Consider the following 18,325-nt stretch of genomic DNA (forward strand, 5'->3'; position numbering starts at 1 on the left):
GCAGTGACAAATCGCCGACTGATATCTTCCGCATCACTGGCCATGTTTGCCGAAAGGCTATTGTTCAGGAGGAAGAAAGGGGCGGATCCGCAGGAAGCAAAATCCAGCGCATCGTAGCGAGGTTGCACTCGGTCTCACGGCACCTGGGCGACCTGAGTGGGACACAGTCCATGCCCTCGGCCCTTCACAAGTGGCCCATATACAATATGCCGGTTGGGCCTGTCGTGGAAAATCTTTATACCTAAATGCTATGTCTGGAAGGCACTAGATTGCGACGCATGTGGCCGTGGTGACACCGAGGCTGTTCAGGCACACACACGAAGAGGACCTACATATGTACCTCACCTATGTGGGATCATGACATTCTCAAAATGGAGCATAGAGACAACGCGAACCAAAGGCCTTGCATGTGCCAAAAAATATCCCGAGTGGCCAATGGCCGCCTCTGTGGTGAAGGGCTCTACAAGACATGCGCAGCCACACGTACCCCAGTCTATCTGCTGTCCCACAAGCTTTCTAGCCTGCTAATTGCATTACTGATTGTGCACCAAACGAGGTAGAGATGCTGCTTTAAAAATGAATAGTATGGTGGCTCTTGAGAAGGAGTACTTGAGGAAACGGAAAACGGCGGCATCTAAGTGTTCAATTCTCCGTGCACTACCAGGTGTTGCTTTCCCGCTTATCTTCCCAGTTCGAACAGTACTATGAAGTAGTCAAATACGGGAAAGGGAAACATGGGCGTTCAAGCTCATGGCTACATGATGAATGAACTAGACTTTCAGGCCCTAATAAAAAGCACGCATATACTAGCCCTCCCCACAACCACAGCCTACTTAATCTAGATATTACAAGCCTAACTAATAGTAAGATATCTAACTAATAGTAAATTTAAAGAAAGTACCTTTATTTAATAATTATAATTATAATATTTAAATAATTTAAATTTTAAATAATATTTAATTTATTTTTAAAACCTTTATTTTTAATAAATTTAATATTAAAAAAGTTTAAAATTTTAAATATTATAAATAATTTATATATTTAATTTTTAATTTTTAATTCTATATTTTAAATTTTAAACTTTAATTTTAAATTTAAAATAAGACTTAAGAGCTTTATTTTTTTATATTTCTCTTATAATATAGTCCTAGGGAGCTTATTATAAACTATAGTAGCTGTGGGACTCTATATGCTCTATAGAGGTTCTTCTAATAAGTCTTTATCGCTAAAGAGTAGAGAGCCCTTATCTAGATAGTTTATACTCCCTTAATTTCTAGTTTTTTATAAGGGGAATTATATTAATTTAAAATATTATTAAAAACTTAAAGATTTATTTCTTTTTAATTTAAAAAACTTTTTTTATTACTTTTTTTCTAATATTTTTAATTATAAAGTATTTAATTATTATTTAATTATAAATTTTAATTCTTTTATAATTAAATATTAATATAATTTAATTAAAAATAAATTAATAAATTAATATATATTTAATAAAATATATAATATAAAGTAATTAATTATAAATTTAATTATAAATTTAATAATTTATAATTTTAATATATATATTAAAAATAATAAATAAATAAATTACTTACTTAAAAAATTAAAAAAGGAAGTTTTAAAGATTATTAATAAGAATTAAAATAAAAGAAAGTTTTAAATAATAATATTATTAATTAATTAAATAATTATATTAATAAAAATATTATTTATATTATTTTAAAAAAGAGTTTTAAAAATAAAACTAATAAAAGTTTAATTTTAATAAAATTATAAAAATTATTTATTTATAATAATACTTAAATTATTAATATTAAAATTTAAAAGATTAAAAATGTAATTTAAAATAATAAAATATTAATTATTTTATATATTAAAAAAGAAAGTATTAAATTTAAAGTAAGTTTAATAAAAGGTATTTAAACTAACTATTTAAAAATATTAAAAGAGGTATTTAGAATTTATATTTTAAATTTACTTTTTATAAAAAAGAAGGGTTTTATTATATTTAATAAATTAAAATTCTTTTTTAAAAAAGTTAAAATAATATTAAAAGTATTTAATATTTAAAATAAACTACTTAATTAAATAAAGTAATAAACTAATAAAAATAAATATTTTATTATTACTTATAAAAAAGTTTATAAATTTATAAATATATTAAAAAGTAAGAAAAGAAATTAATAAGTTAATATATAAATTAAAATATAAAAAGTTAATTAATATTATTATTAAAAGTATATTCTACTTAATAAACTTATTTTATTTATAAAAATAGAATTAAAAGTAATTATATAAAAAATAAAGTTTTATTATATTTTTATTTTATTTAAAAGAAGGTTTTTAATTTATTAAATTAAATACTTACTTTAATATAGAAATTTTTAATTTAAATATAATTAAGTCTATTTAACTTAAATTAAAGAGGAGAATAATATATAAAAGAACTCTTAAATTAAAGTTATAAATAAAAATAATATAATAAAAATATAAATAAACTTTAAATTACTTTACTTATAAACCTTTATTAAAAAATCCCTTAATATATTTAATAAATAATTAAGTATTAAAATAATAATAAATATATTAAAAAAAGAATAAATTAAATAAAAAAGAGTTTATTAAGCTATATAATATATATTAAGTATAATTTAATAAAAGTAATATTAAAAAAAATTAAAAATAAAATTAATTAGAAATTTAAATATTTAATATATACTATAATAGTATACTTTATAAAATAAAAAATTAATCTTTAATAGATTAGTAATTTTAAGTAGTATTACTATAAGGATAGATTTTTAGACTGGGGACCCCTACTCCTTAGCGGTAAAGACTTATTGGAAGAACCTCTATACTTATAGGAACCGATTCCAGTCTCTTGCCTGCCGGAGCTGTATTACCTGGCCAGCTCCTTCGGCTCCGGCTGTCCAAACACTACAACTCCGTCATCAACTTCACTTGCCTCAACACCATTCGCCGCTGTAGCGCTCATCAATGTCGCCTGCACTCACTGTTCCCGCGTATTAACAGATATTTCCAATTGATAGAACTGACAATGAGAGGCCCTCGCTGACCGTTCAGGTATCTTGAGAGCTCGACTTGACCTCCAAAGAGCGACCATCGATCCCCGCCCAACCGCTCCTCCAGAAGCTCTCTATCTGGAAAGGCCAACACGATGGCTACTCCCCAGTCAATGAAACCTGCCCCGTCGCAGCAGGGAAAGACCCCCCAACAATCGCACCATGGCGCAACTGGCACCCCCGGCGCGTCTGCCTCCACTCCGTACTCGAATCTTCACGCCTTCTCTCCTCACGGTCCGAGATCGTCTCCGCAGCAGATTAAGAAGTCGCCTGCGACTACCGGTACCTTGATGGGGAGCAACAGCCAGCATGGTGCCGCAGCTATGAACTTCGACAGCCCATCCGCCGCAGCCTTCATGGCTAGTTTCGATGCGTCCCTAGTGGACAATATGGGCATCACATCAATGGGCATGCCGCGACCCAGTGGAGATGAGGAGAGGCAGAACAGGCTAGATGACGTGATACAGATTCTGGGGGTATGATTTCGCACACACCATACTATTGCATTGGCACAAAACAGACTGATCGTGTCGCAGCAAAAGAGGGGCGTTGTGAGCAACGAGGGCCTGGAACGACTGACTAAGAAGGTTGGCCTCGACACCTTGTGGGAAGACACCGGTCCAAACATGAAGACTTTCGTCATTGCAGGTGCTACTTTCACCCTGGAAATTGGCATGAAAGACCACGTTGTGCAGACGGTCGGTCTGGAGTTCACAAATTCAAAGGACTCCGTGACGAAATACGCAAGCAAAGCCGAGGCAATTCTCCTAGATGACCTGAAATTGGCACCCGGTCAACACCCGTGGACCAAGACTCTCGACAAGTTTGCCGCAAATCTGGAACGGCTCACAGCCTTGGATAAGCTGAGCGTCATGGACAAGGCCCTGAAGCCTCACTTTTTGACCCACGACGCTGTGGCCGGACTGTACGAGAGCCTGGAAAAACTACACGAGTGGGATGCCAAGCGACTCCATGAAGATGCAGAGCTTAGTACGAATGGTGAAGATCACATCAGAGTCGTCGCGATGTGTGAGCGGAACGGCCGACCAGTCATGCACGAGAGAGGGCACGTGGGTATGTCACTGGACTACTGGCGCGAACGCAGGCTCTACATCCCCCACAGCGAGCAAGCCAAAGAGAAGAACAAGAGCCCCAAGACCTGGGGAATCCTCATCGGTTGCGCGCAAAGGGATCCCCTCTACCCTGCTCCTGTCAGAGTGTCCAGCGAGTGGCTGGCGGATGACATCCAGCTGCCAGCCACAGACGGACTGCAAGAGCCCATGCTGAATTGGCAACAACCACCAGACTGCATCATACCTGGAGTCGACAGCTCGGAAGCCCACGACGGACTGATGGGGCTGTCGGGCCCAAAACTACCTGATGTCATGTTTATAGCGGCATTCGACCCGCCTGTCACTCTTCCATACACTGTGTGGATAGAGATGCGACATGTGACGGGAGCACCTGTTGGCGACCCGCCACCATATATGCCCACATTTGACAGCCTCATATTCCCTCCTGGCCCTCAGTATAACGCAGCCGAGCCAAGGGTGATCGCTGCGCCGAAATTGGTCAAGGGATTCACCAAGGACAAGACCCCGGCTCCCAAGACATATGAGAACCGGCTGTTCATACATAAGCCTGTTTACGGGCAAGCCTTGACCGAGCTACCGTTCTCTCACCCGTCGCAGCTGGTTGCGATGCTTCCCACGCTGCGCCAGTACGTTTTCCTTCAGATTCTCCTCGACAAGGCAATCAGTGGCGGGGAGGAGAGGCCTTTTGCTTCGGTAAAGACCGTGGCAGATGAACATGAAGCAGCCAGGACGGTCATCGCGAAGGCAGACGATTTCGACGCCTGGATTAACGAGGACAAAACGGTCACGGAAGCTCAGCAGGGCGAGCAGGTCACCACCGCGGCGCCCACAGATGAGCGAAAAGTCAAGATTGACATCACATTGAACGCCCACCCCCAACCTGACCCCAAGCTACAAGTCGTGTTCCCTTACCGTGGCCGGCTGGCACAGATCACGATCGACATCGAGCGCAACGGTGTGGTTCAGGTTGAGTCGTGTAACATCGTCGATGATGAGGGCCGGGTAATTGACGAGAGGGGCAGCCCCGTCGAGGGTGCGGCGCCGAACCCGGCGTGGGGCAAGGAGCGCCTGGGGCGGCTGCTGATGTTCTTCGAGGACATTAGCCTCTGGTGTGAATGGATACGAATCAACGTTGCGCCCTGACCCATGGGCCCGGAACGCGCCTACTTCAACAACAGTGGAAGCGACTCTGACGGCTCCGATCCAACACAGCCAACATGGAGCCGGAGTCTCAAGAGCTGTGTGAAGCTAGGTGAATCAGGTCGTCAGACTTGAATATTCTGACCCTGGCTTTACGTTGTATATTGTGACATAGCGAGAGCAAGCCGACGCGGAGGCTCGGGAAACGAAGACCTCATCAATATGAGGACATAGTTCTGGATCTGACAGCTCAAGAAAGATGGCCATGGCCGAGGACTTGTTCAGACAAGCCACTCGGAAATGAAGGGGCCGATTTGATAGGTCTTGAAGAAATGATACCCCCTTTTGTTTTCTATGCGAAGCCACAGAGTAAGTCAATAGAGTGCGCGGCAACTTTGCAGGCGAGAGGTCAATAATGGAACGTAATTTTAAATGTGAAGACGAGGTGGTCAGTGCATATGCCGCCCGAACTCGTGCGTTGTCCTTCGGAGCCGTTGGAGCTGAATCGGTCGGTACCTAGGTAAGGAAAAGGGGGACGGGCCGCTGGACCCCAGGCTGATGAGCAAAGAAGACTGGGGACGGCCGCGTGCCACTGGGACTCTTGTTCGTCGATTTGTACGGGCGGGACCCACTGGGGCAGGACGGGACCCTTCGCCTGGGGGAAGGGGGAAGGGGGTTTGGCTGCGCTGCGGACCGAGAAGGGGAGGGAGTGATGACAACAGAGGCGCACGAAGCAGGACCAAAGAATATGAGCATGAATGTGGCAAAATTGCAATGTGATGCCAATGCATGCAACGCATATGCGCGAATTTGGGCGTGGTTGGATGGACGGACGGAAGGAGGGACGGACGGAGAGAGTGCAAAGCTGGGGGTGTGGAAAGGCGATGATGCATTGTTTGTTTTGATCGGCGCCGAGTCGAATCCATATTTGAGGCTAACAACAAGTTCTCCTCGCAATTGTTGAGTTCCGAGAGGCAATTCGGACTGTCGGACCAGCTGGCTAGCTGGGCTGACGATGTACTGAACCTAATTTTGGGCTCTCAAGAGAATATTCTCGTCGCCTCGTGTGGCATCATCTCGACGCCGTCATTGTCATGCATGCGCGTGAGATGCGCGCATGGCAGTCAGGGACAGCCAGGGCTCAGGGTCAGCAACGTGGCCTCGTGTGGCTCATTAGCACAGAGTTTCATGAAATCCTAACAAGAAGCTGCCAAAAATGGACGTGGCCGATGCCCAAGCCGGCCCCGATGGACGAGGGTCGCGATGATGTCGCATTTGTCAATAATCAAGGGTCCTCAACTCCTCGGGGCACACGTCTCAGTCAGAAGACCCTGAGGTCTGCATGTCGTACAGTTGTCCATGGTCCGCTTAAGCTTCACGACTTCGCGTCATTGCTTAGGAGTGCCGCGGGAGGAAGCTCCGTGACAATTCAGCAAGCGTTGTGCTTCCGAATTGCGATCTGGGCATGGGCCCGCGTCCATTGACATGCACCCAATCCCACGTTGCCACTTCCAGGGCGCGTGATTGATTGGGCAGGGAGGCATGCCTAATTGCTCCACACACAGGCTACGACCCGGGCCCATGGGCCCAGTATTTCGAGTCCATCTTGCTCCTTGTCGGCCTGAACGGGGTACGGAGGAGACCCTCAGACCCTGAGAAGGGCCCCAGAGGAGGGGCCCAGGGACCTCGGAGGGCTACGGGAGGGTCCTGAGGATGCGGCAATACCGCCACCCCAGGAAAAGGAGGGGGTTGGTGTTGTTATTGTTATTGTTGATGTTGGATGGTCTCACCCTCTTACACCAGGCCGAGACCACCCGTCGTTCGAAACAAGAGCGGGACTGGCTGTTTTTAGAAACAGCCTGGCTGACAACTGTCCATGTTCATATCCATCTGAAGACAAGAGAAATCCGGTGTATGCAGGGGAAAAAAGAGAGTGAGGGAGAGGTAGAGGGAGGGGGACAAGGGAGCGCCTGTGGGTTGGCTCTGATGATGACAAGGGGGGGGTTGGATGGTCCGGAGACTTGGTATACTATAAGCATGATGCCAAACTGCTGAATGCTGGAGATTTCTAGCAGGTGGTAGCAGCAGGGCGTAGGCACTTAAGTAGGTAGTCATCATGGTAAACAAGCTGCCGGGATGTCAAGGGTTGATGGGGAAATCGAATCTTGGGAGGGATATGCCATGTCATGCAGGCCAAGAACACATGCCAAAGGGGGAGACGACAGGGGTTGTGCGCCCACCGCCTTGCAACAGCCCCCACAAAAACGCGTCTGGCGACCGCGAATGTTGCTTCCAAATCAGGAAAGGGGTAAACAAGAAACGCGACTTCCTCTGCTGCAGAGTGAGCAGGAGCGTCGAGACAGAGAGAGCCACACAACCAGCACGCCAGCACGCCAGCACGCCAGGCACACTTGCAAGGAAGCTGTCACTTTTTAGCCTGCTCTGCCACCACCGCCCACCTGTTCCTGCACCTCCTGCGCCTGCACCACACTTGGATCCGTCCGCCCGCCCGCCCATCCATACACCCATCATCCTGTCACTCCTCCTACCTGCGCACCACACCTCCAAGCCCATCCCATCTCGATCGCGATCACGGACGCTCCTACTGCGGCACAGACACATGTGACGTGCTACTTCCACCTCATATCGCGAAGACCCTCACTTACACCGACGAGACGGTCGAAAAGAAACCCCTTGTCGTGACTCGCCACTGCTTCAACAGACACCAAGAGTCTGCCATTCTTACACCCTGCTACACCACAGCACCTCGTCGAGTCGCATCTACTCGCCCCCTCCGCCTCCCCATTTGGACCCTGAGCCAGGCTGTCGTCCTGATCGCAAGCAGCCAGGCTAAAACGGAACCTCATCATTTTCTGCCTTGACTGCCGCCCTGACCATCTGTGTCGAATCGCACCAGATCAGCCTCCCCTTCATCCGTTTACGGCGCGCAAGGTGCTTTACTTTGTCAGCAGTCATCAAAATATCGCCACCCGGGGCAAGACGCTGAACGTCTTCGAAATGGTCCGAGTCCGATCGGCTTCCTCGTCTTGACCCTCTCTTCACCACATTGGCCGACTTTGCTGGCTACTGTTTATTCCGTTGCCTGAACTGGTGTGGTTTCTGCCTGTCGCATTACTGCCCCCTGGGAATCAACCACAGCAGACCGGAAGCGTGTGCTCTTTACTCTGCATCACTAATACTCCTTACTGCGACGAAGCCTAGAATCCGTTCTTCACTTTTACATCGAAAGTCATGTCGTATTCCAACGGCAGCGGCGGCACTCTCACCCTTCCTTCGCCAAATAGCGTCCATCACGTCGATGTCACCGCTGCGGTGCGCTCGTTGAGACGCTCCATCTCCCGCTCGCCTTCAAAATTCAACCTTGTGAGGGCAGCATCTCAGAGCTCCGACGGCTCTCTCTCATCTCCAAATTCACCATCGCCCTGTCGTGTCATTCAACGTCCCATGCCACCGGCATCGGCCCCTCATCTGTCACATCAATACTCACAGTCCAACCTTGCAACACCCTTCCGAGCTGGTGTGAAGCTCTCCCTGCGCTCTGGCAAACCGAAGGCCGCATCTGCGAAGCCCATCTCGAGAACTCATCGCGTGTCCCCTAAGAGCCCCATCAAGCGAGCCTTGAGCAACACAACAGACTCTGGGAACTCGACACTCTCGTCTTCACCGCCTGCCGCGGATCCGTTGACGGGCCAGGAGAACGACCTCTTTGGAAACTTCCCGATGACCGTGAGCCCCACTTCACGCAAGAGCTCCGAGAAGCACCACTCGCGTCACTCCATGCATCTCGACGTGTCTGGAGCCTCCAAAAACACCTTCCCTCGTCTGTTCGATTTCAAGACCGATACAATACCCTCAAACTCAATCAGTCCATTGAAGCGCAGCGATGCGGCCATGAATCCCGACCAGGCACATGTGGACAATCCGGTTGCGAAGCGTCGCAGTCTGCACGGGATTTCAAACTTCCCCGTAGAGGGTTCCGACATATTTGACGCGTCATCCCCAACCCCACAATATTTCGAGATCCACGAGGATCGAAACAAGGAATACGAGCTGGAGAGCGAGATATCAATATTCCGAGACAACTTGGCATCGCCAACGCCAGCCGCGATGCCACGCCGCTCCGACTCCTTGCGCAAGTCAACTCTTCAGCAACGGCAGGACGATAGATCGTCCTGGGGGCGACGGCAGGGCGAAAAGCACCTGGCGCAAATTGGCGCTGAAGCGTCAACTCCCAATATCCGAAACAGACCGCGTGTGTCCCTGGATCAATTTGTACAACCAGCCCTGTCCCGCGACAGCCCTTTTTCCGCGCAGCCGCCCTTGCCGAACCCGTCGCTGCACATGCTGGACCGACACAACGCTCCGCCGCAGCCGCATCCCTTGTCGCGATCGCTCACAACATCTTCCTCCAACTCGAGCATCGCAGACGAATCTCCAACTCACGTTCCTGTTCAGTTCGACAAGCCGAGAGCTCATCCGTTCGCGAAGTCCCTCCCTCTAGGGGCGCGGCCCGCCCACGATGGTGGTAGCAGGAATACGGCGACTCCGGCCTATAAATCTGCGAGACCCCTTCAGGATGCCTTCAAGTCGACGGGCTTGATCTCGAAGGTGAACCGCAACCCAGAGAAGGATCCTTCGTTTGGTGGGTCGAAAGCAGTCATGCCCGACACCCCATGCAAGAAGCCAATCTACCCTTCAAACACGTATCCACCTTCGTCTGGCGGCGGCAAGGGACGCCATCGTCACTCTTTCGGTTCGCCGTCCAGTCCGTTTGCCCCAGGACGCAAAGATAACAACTTCGTCCTCGGCGAACCTGACAAGGTGGCTAGCTTGTTCAGACCTCTCCAATCTGGCCATACTCGCAAGAGCAGCATCTTCAACTTCGATTCGGACATCGACCCCCAGAGCTTTGCTGATATCGAGTTCCCTCCCACGCCAACCAAATCCGTTCTGTTTAGAAGCTTGGGCAATTCCAGATCGGTCGGTGCAGTAGGCGAGACCCCTTTCGCGAGGACAATGCCAGCTCCGGTTTCTGCGGTTGGCTTCCGCGACCGTCGCCCAACACCCGACCCAATGTGTAAGTTTGCACCTTTCAGGAAGAGCGCAACAGCCCCGAGCGGTGCGGATCGAGCGTTCTTGAGGGCAGCCAATACCACTGCTGCGCCTGGAGACGATCTGTATTCGCCATTGCCAAAATCCATCCTCTCTTTTGGGGATTCTCGGGCCCGTCAAGGCTCCCATCTGACCCCCAAGCCGCTCAAGCTTCGTTCTACCACCCCAACCCTCTCGAGCCAAAGGAAAGTTGAGTTTGCTGAAACAAGCTGCGTGGTTACAGCCAGCCCATTAGGACCTCTGGACAATCTCAGAGCCAACTCCCCCAAGACTCCGTGCAGCAACAGCAACCTCATGCCCCCCGACCCCAGTTCTCTCTCCATCTCTAACCATGAAGCACCGGGCAACACGACATTTGGATCGTTCCCACCGGCGACTCCAACCTCAAGACATGTTGATCACTTTGGGTTTGCCGACCGGCGCATGAGCATAACGCCCATCAACGGTCACGGCCCAAGCGATGTTGACATGGTCCTCAATTCTGTTTTCGACCACGTGGAACTAATTGGAAAGGGGGAGTTCTCTCAGGTCTTCAAGGCGACAGAGAATAGCGAACAGAAGTCACTGGCATCCGTAAGCGGCACTCCTGGTACACCACCAACGCCGTCGCAGGCTCGTGTGTTCGCTGTGAAGAAGACACGCCTTCCGTTCTTCGGTGCAAAGGATCGTGAGTCTAAGCTCAGGGAGGTGAGCGTACTGAAAGCCCTTCGGGGCCTTCCCCACGTGCTGCAGTACGTCGAGAGCTGGGAGAAGCAATTCCATCTCTACATCCAAACGGAATATTGCGAGGAAGGTAGCCTTTCTGAGTTTCTGGGAAACGTCGGCTCTGCAGGCCGCCTGGATGACTTCAGGATTTGGAAAATCCTGGTCGAGGCCAGCATGGTGAGTGGCTCAAGTGCCCGAGTCCAGGATGTAGCCGCTAACAAATTTCAACAGGGCCTTAAAAGCATCCATGAAGCTGGTTATATTCACCTTGATATCAAGCCGGCAAATATACTGATCAACTACGAGGGCAGCCTCAAAATTGGGGACTTTGGCCTGGCGGCTGCTTGGCCAGCAGCTCGTGGCATCGAAGGTGAAGGCGATCGACGCTACATCGCGCCGGAGATCCTTCAAGGAAAATATGACAAGCCTGCCGACGTTTTCGCTCTTGGCTTGATAATGTTTGAGATCGCCAGCAACGTTTGGCTTCCCGACAATGGGCCTCACTGGCTAGCATTGCGCGAGGGCAACTTCTCTGCTGTCCCGACTGGTCCTCTGACTGGGAGCGAAGCCGATGCTCTCGTCCGAGATGCGACAGGAATGCCCATCATTGGGGACCTTGACACCACGACTGGAGTCTCTCCACTCCCTCAAGACGAACACACTATTGGCGGGGCATGTTCGCAAAACTTCCCATTCGACTTCTCAGCCTCATCTACCCATGACGCCAGCAATTTGTTTGGCAATCCAAGGCGTGTGGAGCTCGAACACCCTCCCCATTTTATGGTCAACCCCGACCATGCTGACTCGCTCGACAACATCGTTCAGTGGATGCTTGCCCCAGAGCCCTCCCAGCGCCCTTCTATTCAACAAGTGCTAGACGTGGAGTCTGTCAGATGGGTCACTACTCATCGCCGTGCTGGTGCTACCGTGTTTGAGGGCAACTGGGGTCCTCAAGAGGATGAAGAAGATGACAATCAGAGTGATACGGTGATGACGGATGCCTAAAAATACATCACCATTTGGGCATTACTCGCTCCCAATGCCACATATTGTGGAAACATTTTGATCGACCTATCTGGATAGGGCCCCTCGGTGGGGCATAAACGATCTGGACATGGACGCTTGAGCCTTTGTCCCTTGAATTCTATAGGCGTTCTGGCTGGATATTCACCACGCTGGGGCTGGGAATCATTTTGCCTTGGCGCAGCTCGAAGGAATACTAGGAACGCGGGAGCACAGCACGCATTTCCCGCATCTTCGGCATTATCGACCGATTCTTTTACGAACCCATGAGATGACGACATCATGTCACGACATTCCTTTCAACCAACTCAATGACCGAAACCTGCTTTCCTTTGTCATAAGCATCTGTGAAGCTCGGTCGCTATTCAACTTCAGAACTGATATCCCCGTCATATTGCGCGCCCACAGCTCAAGTGTGTCCGCCTGCGTTGATCAAAGCGCGCTACAGCATTTCACGCGCCTCACGTGCTTCGAAAGGTTTTCGGGATTTGGAATGTTTATTGGCTCTGTGAGGCGCCCAGGTATTATCATCTGGCCAGATGAGACAGCACGTACGGTCTGAAATTAGAGGAGCATCGCTATGGCAGCGGGACCCATGGCAACACGGCTGAGCACTTGTGGGATTAGAAAAACTTTCCTGTGGCTATCTTGCTATTAAAGGTCATCGGTGCGTGTAGAGGCATGGCATGTACACATAGTTATCGTCAGCAGGCTCGAAGATGAAGCCGCTGTAGTCCATGGTTGAGATATAGACGGCTCCCTGAGGGGGTTTGCAGACACATCAACGCTTTTATCCGAAGGCACGATTAAATACCTAGATGTTGAGATTCCCGGCCGTCGGGTGATGTGTACGGCCGACAGGTGAAATGCGCACGGGGGAATGTTCCTGCTGCACAGAAAGACCTCCAGCCACTGACAAGCCACGATCGCTGTGGTTGTATGCCAACGGTGTTGGGAAGATGGTGCTCCAGCCGGGCCAACAAGCGCAGCTAGGCAATGTCTCAGGAAGACATTCAATCAGCCAATCTGACGAGGCTAGGTATAATGTCTGCCTTGTATGCAGGATCTGTGGATCTCGCTATAGGCCCACAATCTGATGACATTGTGTCTACCACGTGTGACGGCGGTTACTAAAACGAGCTCCTATTCAACGTCGTCAACTGCTGCGAGCAGCTGAATGAACTTTATCTCATATGGTAGTGACTCGCCCGGTGTAGGTTTTCGCTCACCTGGCGGAGAGTACGCAGGCTGGCTGGCAGGCTGACTGATCGCATTGCATACTTGAAATGCACCGACGACACCGAAGCCAGCGACTGTCGTGGAGATGTGCCGATGTGGCCTAGGAGACATGTTCCGTCTATGAGTGACAGAGGGAGTAAGCCAGTGAACCTTGCTCGCCCCGGCGCTTTCCCAGCAGCATAACTCGGCGTAACCGGTCAGGAATCCCAGGGATGCGTGGTGAGGCCGGTCATGGGTTGAGGCGCAATCGTGCAGGACATGTGTCACCGCCCGCGGAACTCCAGCCTCTCCGCCCAGCTTTCAGCTGACAACAAGGTGATAGGTTTTGACATGCCCTGCAAATCCAAGGGACTTACGGTGATGTCCTTGATCAGCACAGGCTGCGTCCTGCATCGGGCTATCCACTTTCACGTAGAGGGAGGTCCACGAATAGCTCCGAGGTCTTGGGGCATGCAAAACAAGCAGCGTCGACAGCTGATCTCGGGTGCCAGTGCTATGACTGCCTGCCTCTCCCTCCGGCTTGTGCCCGAACCGCAAGGATCCAGCTGCCTGTAAAATCCCAGCACCACGTGAGCTGAGCCGCTGATCGACTCGTCTTTTTGCATTCCGAGAGACATCGGCTCCCCGTCATTTCAAACGGCTCGTAAACGTGTGCGAGAAAAAAAAAATTGCCGCGAGGTTTTGCTTTCCCGCGCGCGCGGTCAAACCCAGCCACATGGAAATCAGGGGCCGAGACGCGGTGCGGTAGGTCGGCGGCCAGCTTTCCCACCGCGCTGCGGGTGAACAGCACATCACGGGTACACAACGCACACAGGCTGCGTGCGTTGCCAGGTCGCAGGGCCAACAGGTGGTAGAACGCGAGCATAGGGAGACGGGAGGGGCCAAGAGGGCTAATGTCCACTCGGACCCAGAGATCCCCAAAAAGAAAATCCTTTTCTATTTAGGGGTCCCTAGTGTAACAGGGACACCGAGATGCGGTGAAGTTCTAATGAATGAGGGAGTAGCTTATAAGTAAGATATATAATTATATTAAATGGTATTGGTATAAAAAGTATTATAAACTAACTTTAATTATTTTAGTTGTAATAGTTTAGTAGAATATTGTTTATAAAGGTAAACGTTGAATTATATTATAATATTTTGAATAAAAAAAAAGTAAGATGAATTCTATATGTATGCTGTATATCCCGCCCCTTGGCAGACAACGCCCACGCCCGCCCGTTTCTGGCGCAACGTAGCCGGCACTTGTCGGCTGCGGCGCTCTCGGTCTCGCCCTGCTCAGAAATAGGCAGTTCAGATTACTCGACGCAGCCACAAGGAGCGCAAAACAAAGGGGCAGTCAAGGTGGCTGGTCCAAACATATCCAGGCCGAATGTGACCTTGAGATACCGGTTGAGTATTGCTCCCCGCAACGTCTCCAATGAGCGATGCCGATGACCCGGACGGCTTACCCGGAAATCACATCTGAGACAGGAACAGTAGCGGCGCAGGTTGTTTTTCGCATGCCCCATTTAACCCCGATACTGACACTGATGCTAATTGTGGTTGCTGGTATCTGAGCAAGAATAAAAGCGAGGCCCACGCGATTCAAAGATGCGTTTCCCGTCTTGGTGGCAATCTCCCACGTATGCGTGCCGGAAGACGGGTGCAGCAGCGCCAAGGTGCTAGTGACCGAAGCGGGTGTGGGTCCCGGGACTTGGAAGAGAGACTCAGTGACAAGGCTGACGATCCTGCCGTCAGCAGGCTAACGGAAATTCCCAGGTTGCGTCCGACGATCTGCAACAAAGGCGTGAGCCGCCGTGCTCGACTGCTAATGAGCGCGAGCTGCGATTTCGGTCCTGATTCACAGATCGAGAGAGCATTCCCCCCGTAAGCCCGGCAAGCCATGAGATGGACAGTAGGTGGCAATAGCCAATCGGTGACAAGGCGCGGCTTTCCGTGCCAGTATAGTCGTTATATGCCGAAGGGATATAGGTTGTTCGCCTACCCTACTACCTAAGCATGCCTGCGTCGTGAGCCTGTCGCAAGTAAGACGGGTCCTTTTGAGGTCGCATCAGGGACCGGTTTCTCTAAGATTCAGCACCTTTAAAGTTCGCTCGTGTCCATTGCTCATTTGTCAAGCCTAGTGGCAAATAGCTTTCCAGCCTGCTGGGTTCGTTCGGAGACGACCCAAGCGCAAGCAGCTGGTCAAAGTTGTAGTTTAGCCTGCACGTCCCAAGCAAGGTTGCGACATTAGGAGGGAAGCCAAGTGGTTCTGATGTCCCGTCCCCATAACCATAAACAACCGCATGCGCTCGTCTCCTATTTGTGTACCAAAGGGTCGTTTTGGCCCTTGCAATGAAGATCTGGAGACCGGTGTGCGTCGGCCAAGTTCAGTGCGTTGATTCAAGCGAGGTTGTGCCAACGGCCCTGTTATCTAGCGACCCATTCCCCGGCCATGACTCTCGAAATGTTGTGCTGCGGAATCCGACCACGACATTTGGCAGAGCGCAGATCGCCAAGGGTGCTGTTCGACGGGACGTGCGACGTTGCGTTGACCAGCTGGAAGCAGCCAGGAAGTGCTTTGACCACCCCCAAGCCTCTGCGCCCGGCCAATCCATCCCGTCATGAATGATGACTCGCAGCGCCTATCCTCTACAAGTCGTATTCACATGCCAAGCCTGGGAGGGACATTTCCCAGGTGCAGTGCAGCTCGCCATTTGGCATCTGCGAGGTTACGGAGTAGCCGCCGCCAGCGAATTGTTGGAAAAAAAAAGCCCATCGCACGAGCCCTTCGAAAGTGAGTTGTGGCTCCAATCAGGTGACGCGCAGCGTCTGTGCTAAAATGATCGGGACTGCACAGGCAATAGATCTCTTGGGGTGCCCTGCGGCAGAAGATCCGAAGATCCCCAACATCAGACTCGTCAATGCGTGCCATTCTTGCCCGCCGACAGGGTGCACCGGCGAGGCGAGAGATTGTAATGAAACCTGAGCTGCACATAGCATTGGTCGCGGACAAGAGGTTGTCGCTGCTGATGCTGCCGATGCGTGCTGCTGGCACGGGCGAGGATAAGACTAGGCTCGCTCGTGCTCTGGAATTATTGGGGAACTACCCGTCTCGCTCCGGTACCTTGCAGCAGACCCGTCGCAGGACCGGCACAGCAGACGGTAGCTATGGGGTCGCTGGCCGCTAAGCATGCAGGCTTTGGTACCGGTCATGAGAATGGCGTGCAGGTCCCCCTTTCCCAAGCTCCTTTCCCAAGGGTTGATTGCGCCCGTGTTGTGCTGGCTGGCGGACTTTGAGCTGGGAGACTCCAAGTATTTGAGGCCCCATTGACCTGGCTGTTTGTAACACGCCGCATCCCGGGTCGAGTCACCCCGCCCAATACGGCTCGATCGCTGGCGGACCTGGGGACCACGGGTTGTGGCCGCTTGTCTGGTACGGAGTAGTCGGGTTGTCTGCGCGTCTGCCCAGGCCGAGAAGGCATTAGCACCAGGTGGAGTACTAGTAGTGTATGTTTTGGGTCAAGCGGAGCCACCACTGTACACTACTGATGAACAGTAGCATGTCTCGGTGCAAGATGGGTCCGGCCCACAGCCGTCAACAGGGAGGCCCCCGGTCTGGCCGGGGCAATTCCCCTTTTCCTGGGTGAAGAAACGAAGCCCAAAGTCTTGGAATCCACAATGGAGGCGTCTGCTAGTCAAGGTCGAGAAGCGTGGTTGACAGCAGATAGCGCGTAAATTAACAGCAGTGCGGTTGATTTCTAGCTGAGCAGATGGCAGACGGGGGGGGGGGGGCAATTGCAGGTGCCGTCCTGGGGTTGCTTGTCAGTTTTCATTTTGCTCCTTGGCCGCGATGGCTGAAGAAGATGTTGACATGGCCACACTCGGGCTGGCAGGCTGGCAGGCTGGCAGGCTGGTGACGATGGAATGCCAGGTGCAGGGACAGGTGCAGGTGCAGGTTGCACGAGTGAGTGTCTGCAGGAGAAGGTGCAGGTCAGGTGACGAAGACGGGTCGAACGGGACGATACTGTCTGACTGTGCAGTCTAGTAGTAGATACTAGACGGGCAGTCGAGTTGCAGGGTCGCATTGGAAGGGGAGGAGGCAAGATTGAAAGGAGATGTGGAGGATTGGCCAGGCCCACAGGCCCGCCCCTATGCTGTGGGAGTGGTATTGCACAGGCCCCACATGCCCACATGCCATGTTCTTGGTAGATTGCTGCACTAACTCCGTAGATGGTATCAGAGCGAGGCCATCCACCCGGCAGGGCCCAACCACCCTACCTGCCAATATCCTAGGTAGGGTAGAGGAAACCAGAAGCCCAGCAGGCCGAGGTGGGGTGGGAGGTGTGGTCTCCATCCGAATCGTCTCTGATGATCAATGCCCTGGCCTGCTCCACACTGACTTGCAGGTTGGTCGTCCGTCCGTCCGTCAGTCCGTCCGTCAGTCAGTCAGTCAGTCAGTCAGCCATTCAACCATTCAACCATTCAGCCATCCAGCCATCCAGCCAGTCAATAGTCAGCCAGCCCGTCAATCAGTCAGTCAGTCACCTTTGGTTCTGCTCAATCCAATCCTGAGCTCAACACGGCAACGACACGGTGCAACACCTGTCGTAACCTTCTTCTTGTTGTCACGGGCCTGAGAAAGAGGGCGCAATCGTGACATACGTGACCGTCTCGCTTTCTTTCTTTCTTTCTTCCTCTCTCGGCAGTCCTTAGCAGGTCCCTTTATGCTTCTTGTGGGCAACGTCACACCTCGATCCGACCTCCAACGGCCGTCCGTCCCTCCTTTCCGCCGTGCCATAGCTTCTCCTTTCTCCAGCAACCATCCAATACCTACAACGACCTTGGAGCAGCCGCTTGGTCTCGCCTCCTTGAACTCTACACCCTGCCGCGAGAACAAGACCCCGGGCTGTTGTTAAGCTCAAG

The 18,325-nt window shown here is 50.2% G+C and overlaps 3 protein-coding genes across 3 annotated transcripts; 2 read left to right on the forward strand and 1 right to left on the reverse strand.

Moving 5' to 3' along the window:
- Positions 1-2,914: 2,914 nt before the first annotated feature.
- KVR01_001511 (uncharacterized protein) lies at positions 2,915-6,052 on the forward strand. Its single transcript, XM_044792622.1, has 3 exons — positions 2,915-3,559; positions 3,620-5,765; positions 5,838-6,052. Exons 1-2 carry the CDS (start codon positions 3,179-3,181, stop codon positions 5,318-5,320), a joined length of 2,082 nt encoding a protein of 693 aa, XP_044649466.1. The 5' UTR covers positions 2,915-3,178; the 3' UTR covers positions 5,321-5,765; positions 5,838-6,052.
- Positions 6,053-7,716: 1,664 nt separating this feature from the next.
- KVR01_001813 (uncharacterized protein) lies at positions 7,717-14,403 on the forward strand (the record flags this gene model as incomplete). The annotated part of the gene is made up of 2 exons (XM_044783211.1): positions 8,570-11,332; positions 11,387-14,403. 2 exons carry the CDS (start codon positions 8,570-8,572, stop codon positions 12,158-12,160), a joined length of 3,537 nt encoding a protein of 1,178 aa, XP_044649768.1. The 3' UTR covers positions 12,161-14,403.
- Positions 12,840-14,282, reverse strand: KVR01_001847 (uncharacterized protein; the record flags this gene model as incomplete). Its single annotated transcript, XM_044784687.1, has 4 exons — positions 12,840-12,938; positions 13,408-13,535; positions 13,774-13,966; positions 14,187-14,282. The coding sequence occupies 4 exons, from the start codon at positions 14,280-14,282 to the stop codon at positions 12,840-12,842; spliced, it is 516 nt and encodes a 171-aa protein (XP_044649802.1).
- Positions 14,404-18,325: the final 3,922 nt, after the last annotated feature.

This window comes from Diaporthe batatas (genome assembly GCF_019321695.1).
Source record: "Diaporthe batatas strain CRI 302-4 chromosome Unknown Contig00002, whole genome shotgun sequence".
Taxonomy (NCBI): domain Eukaryota; kingdom Fungi; phylum Ascomycota; class Sordariomycetes; order Diaporthales; family Diaporthaceae; genus Diaporthe; species Diaporthe batatas.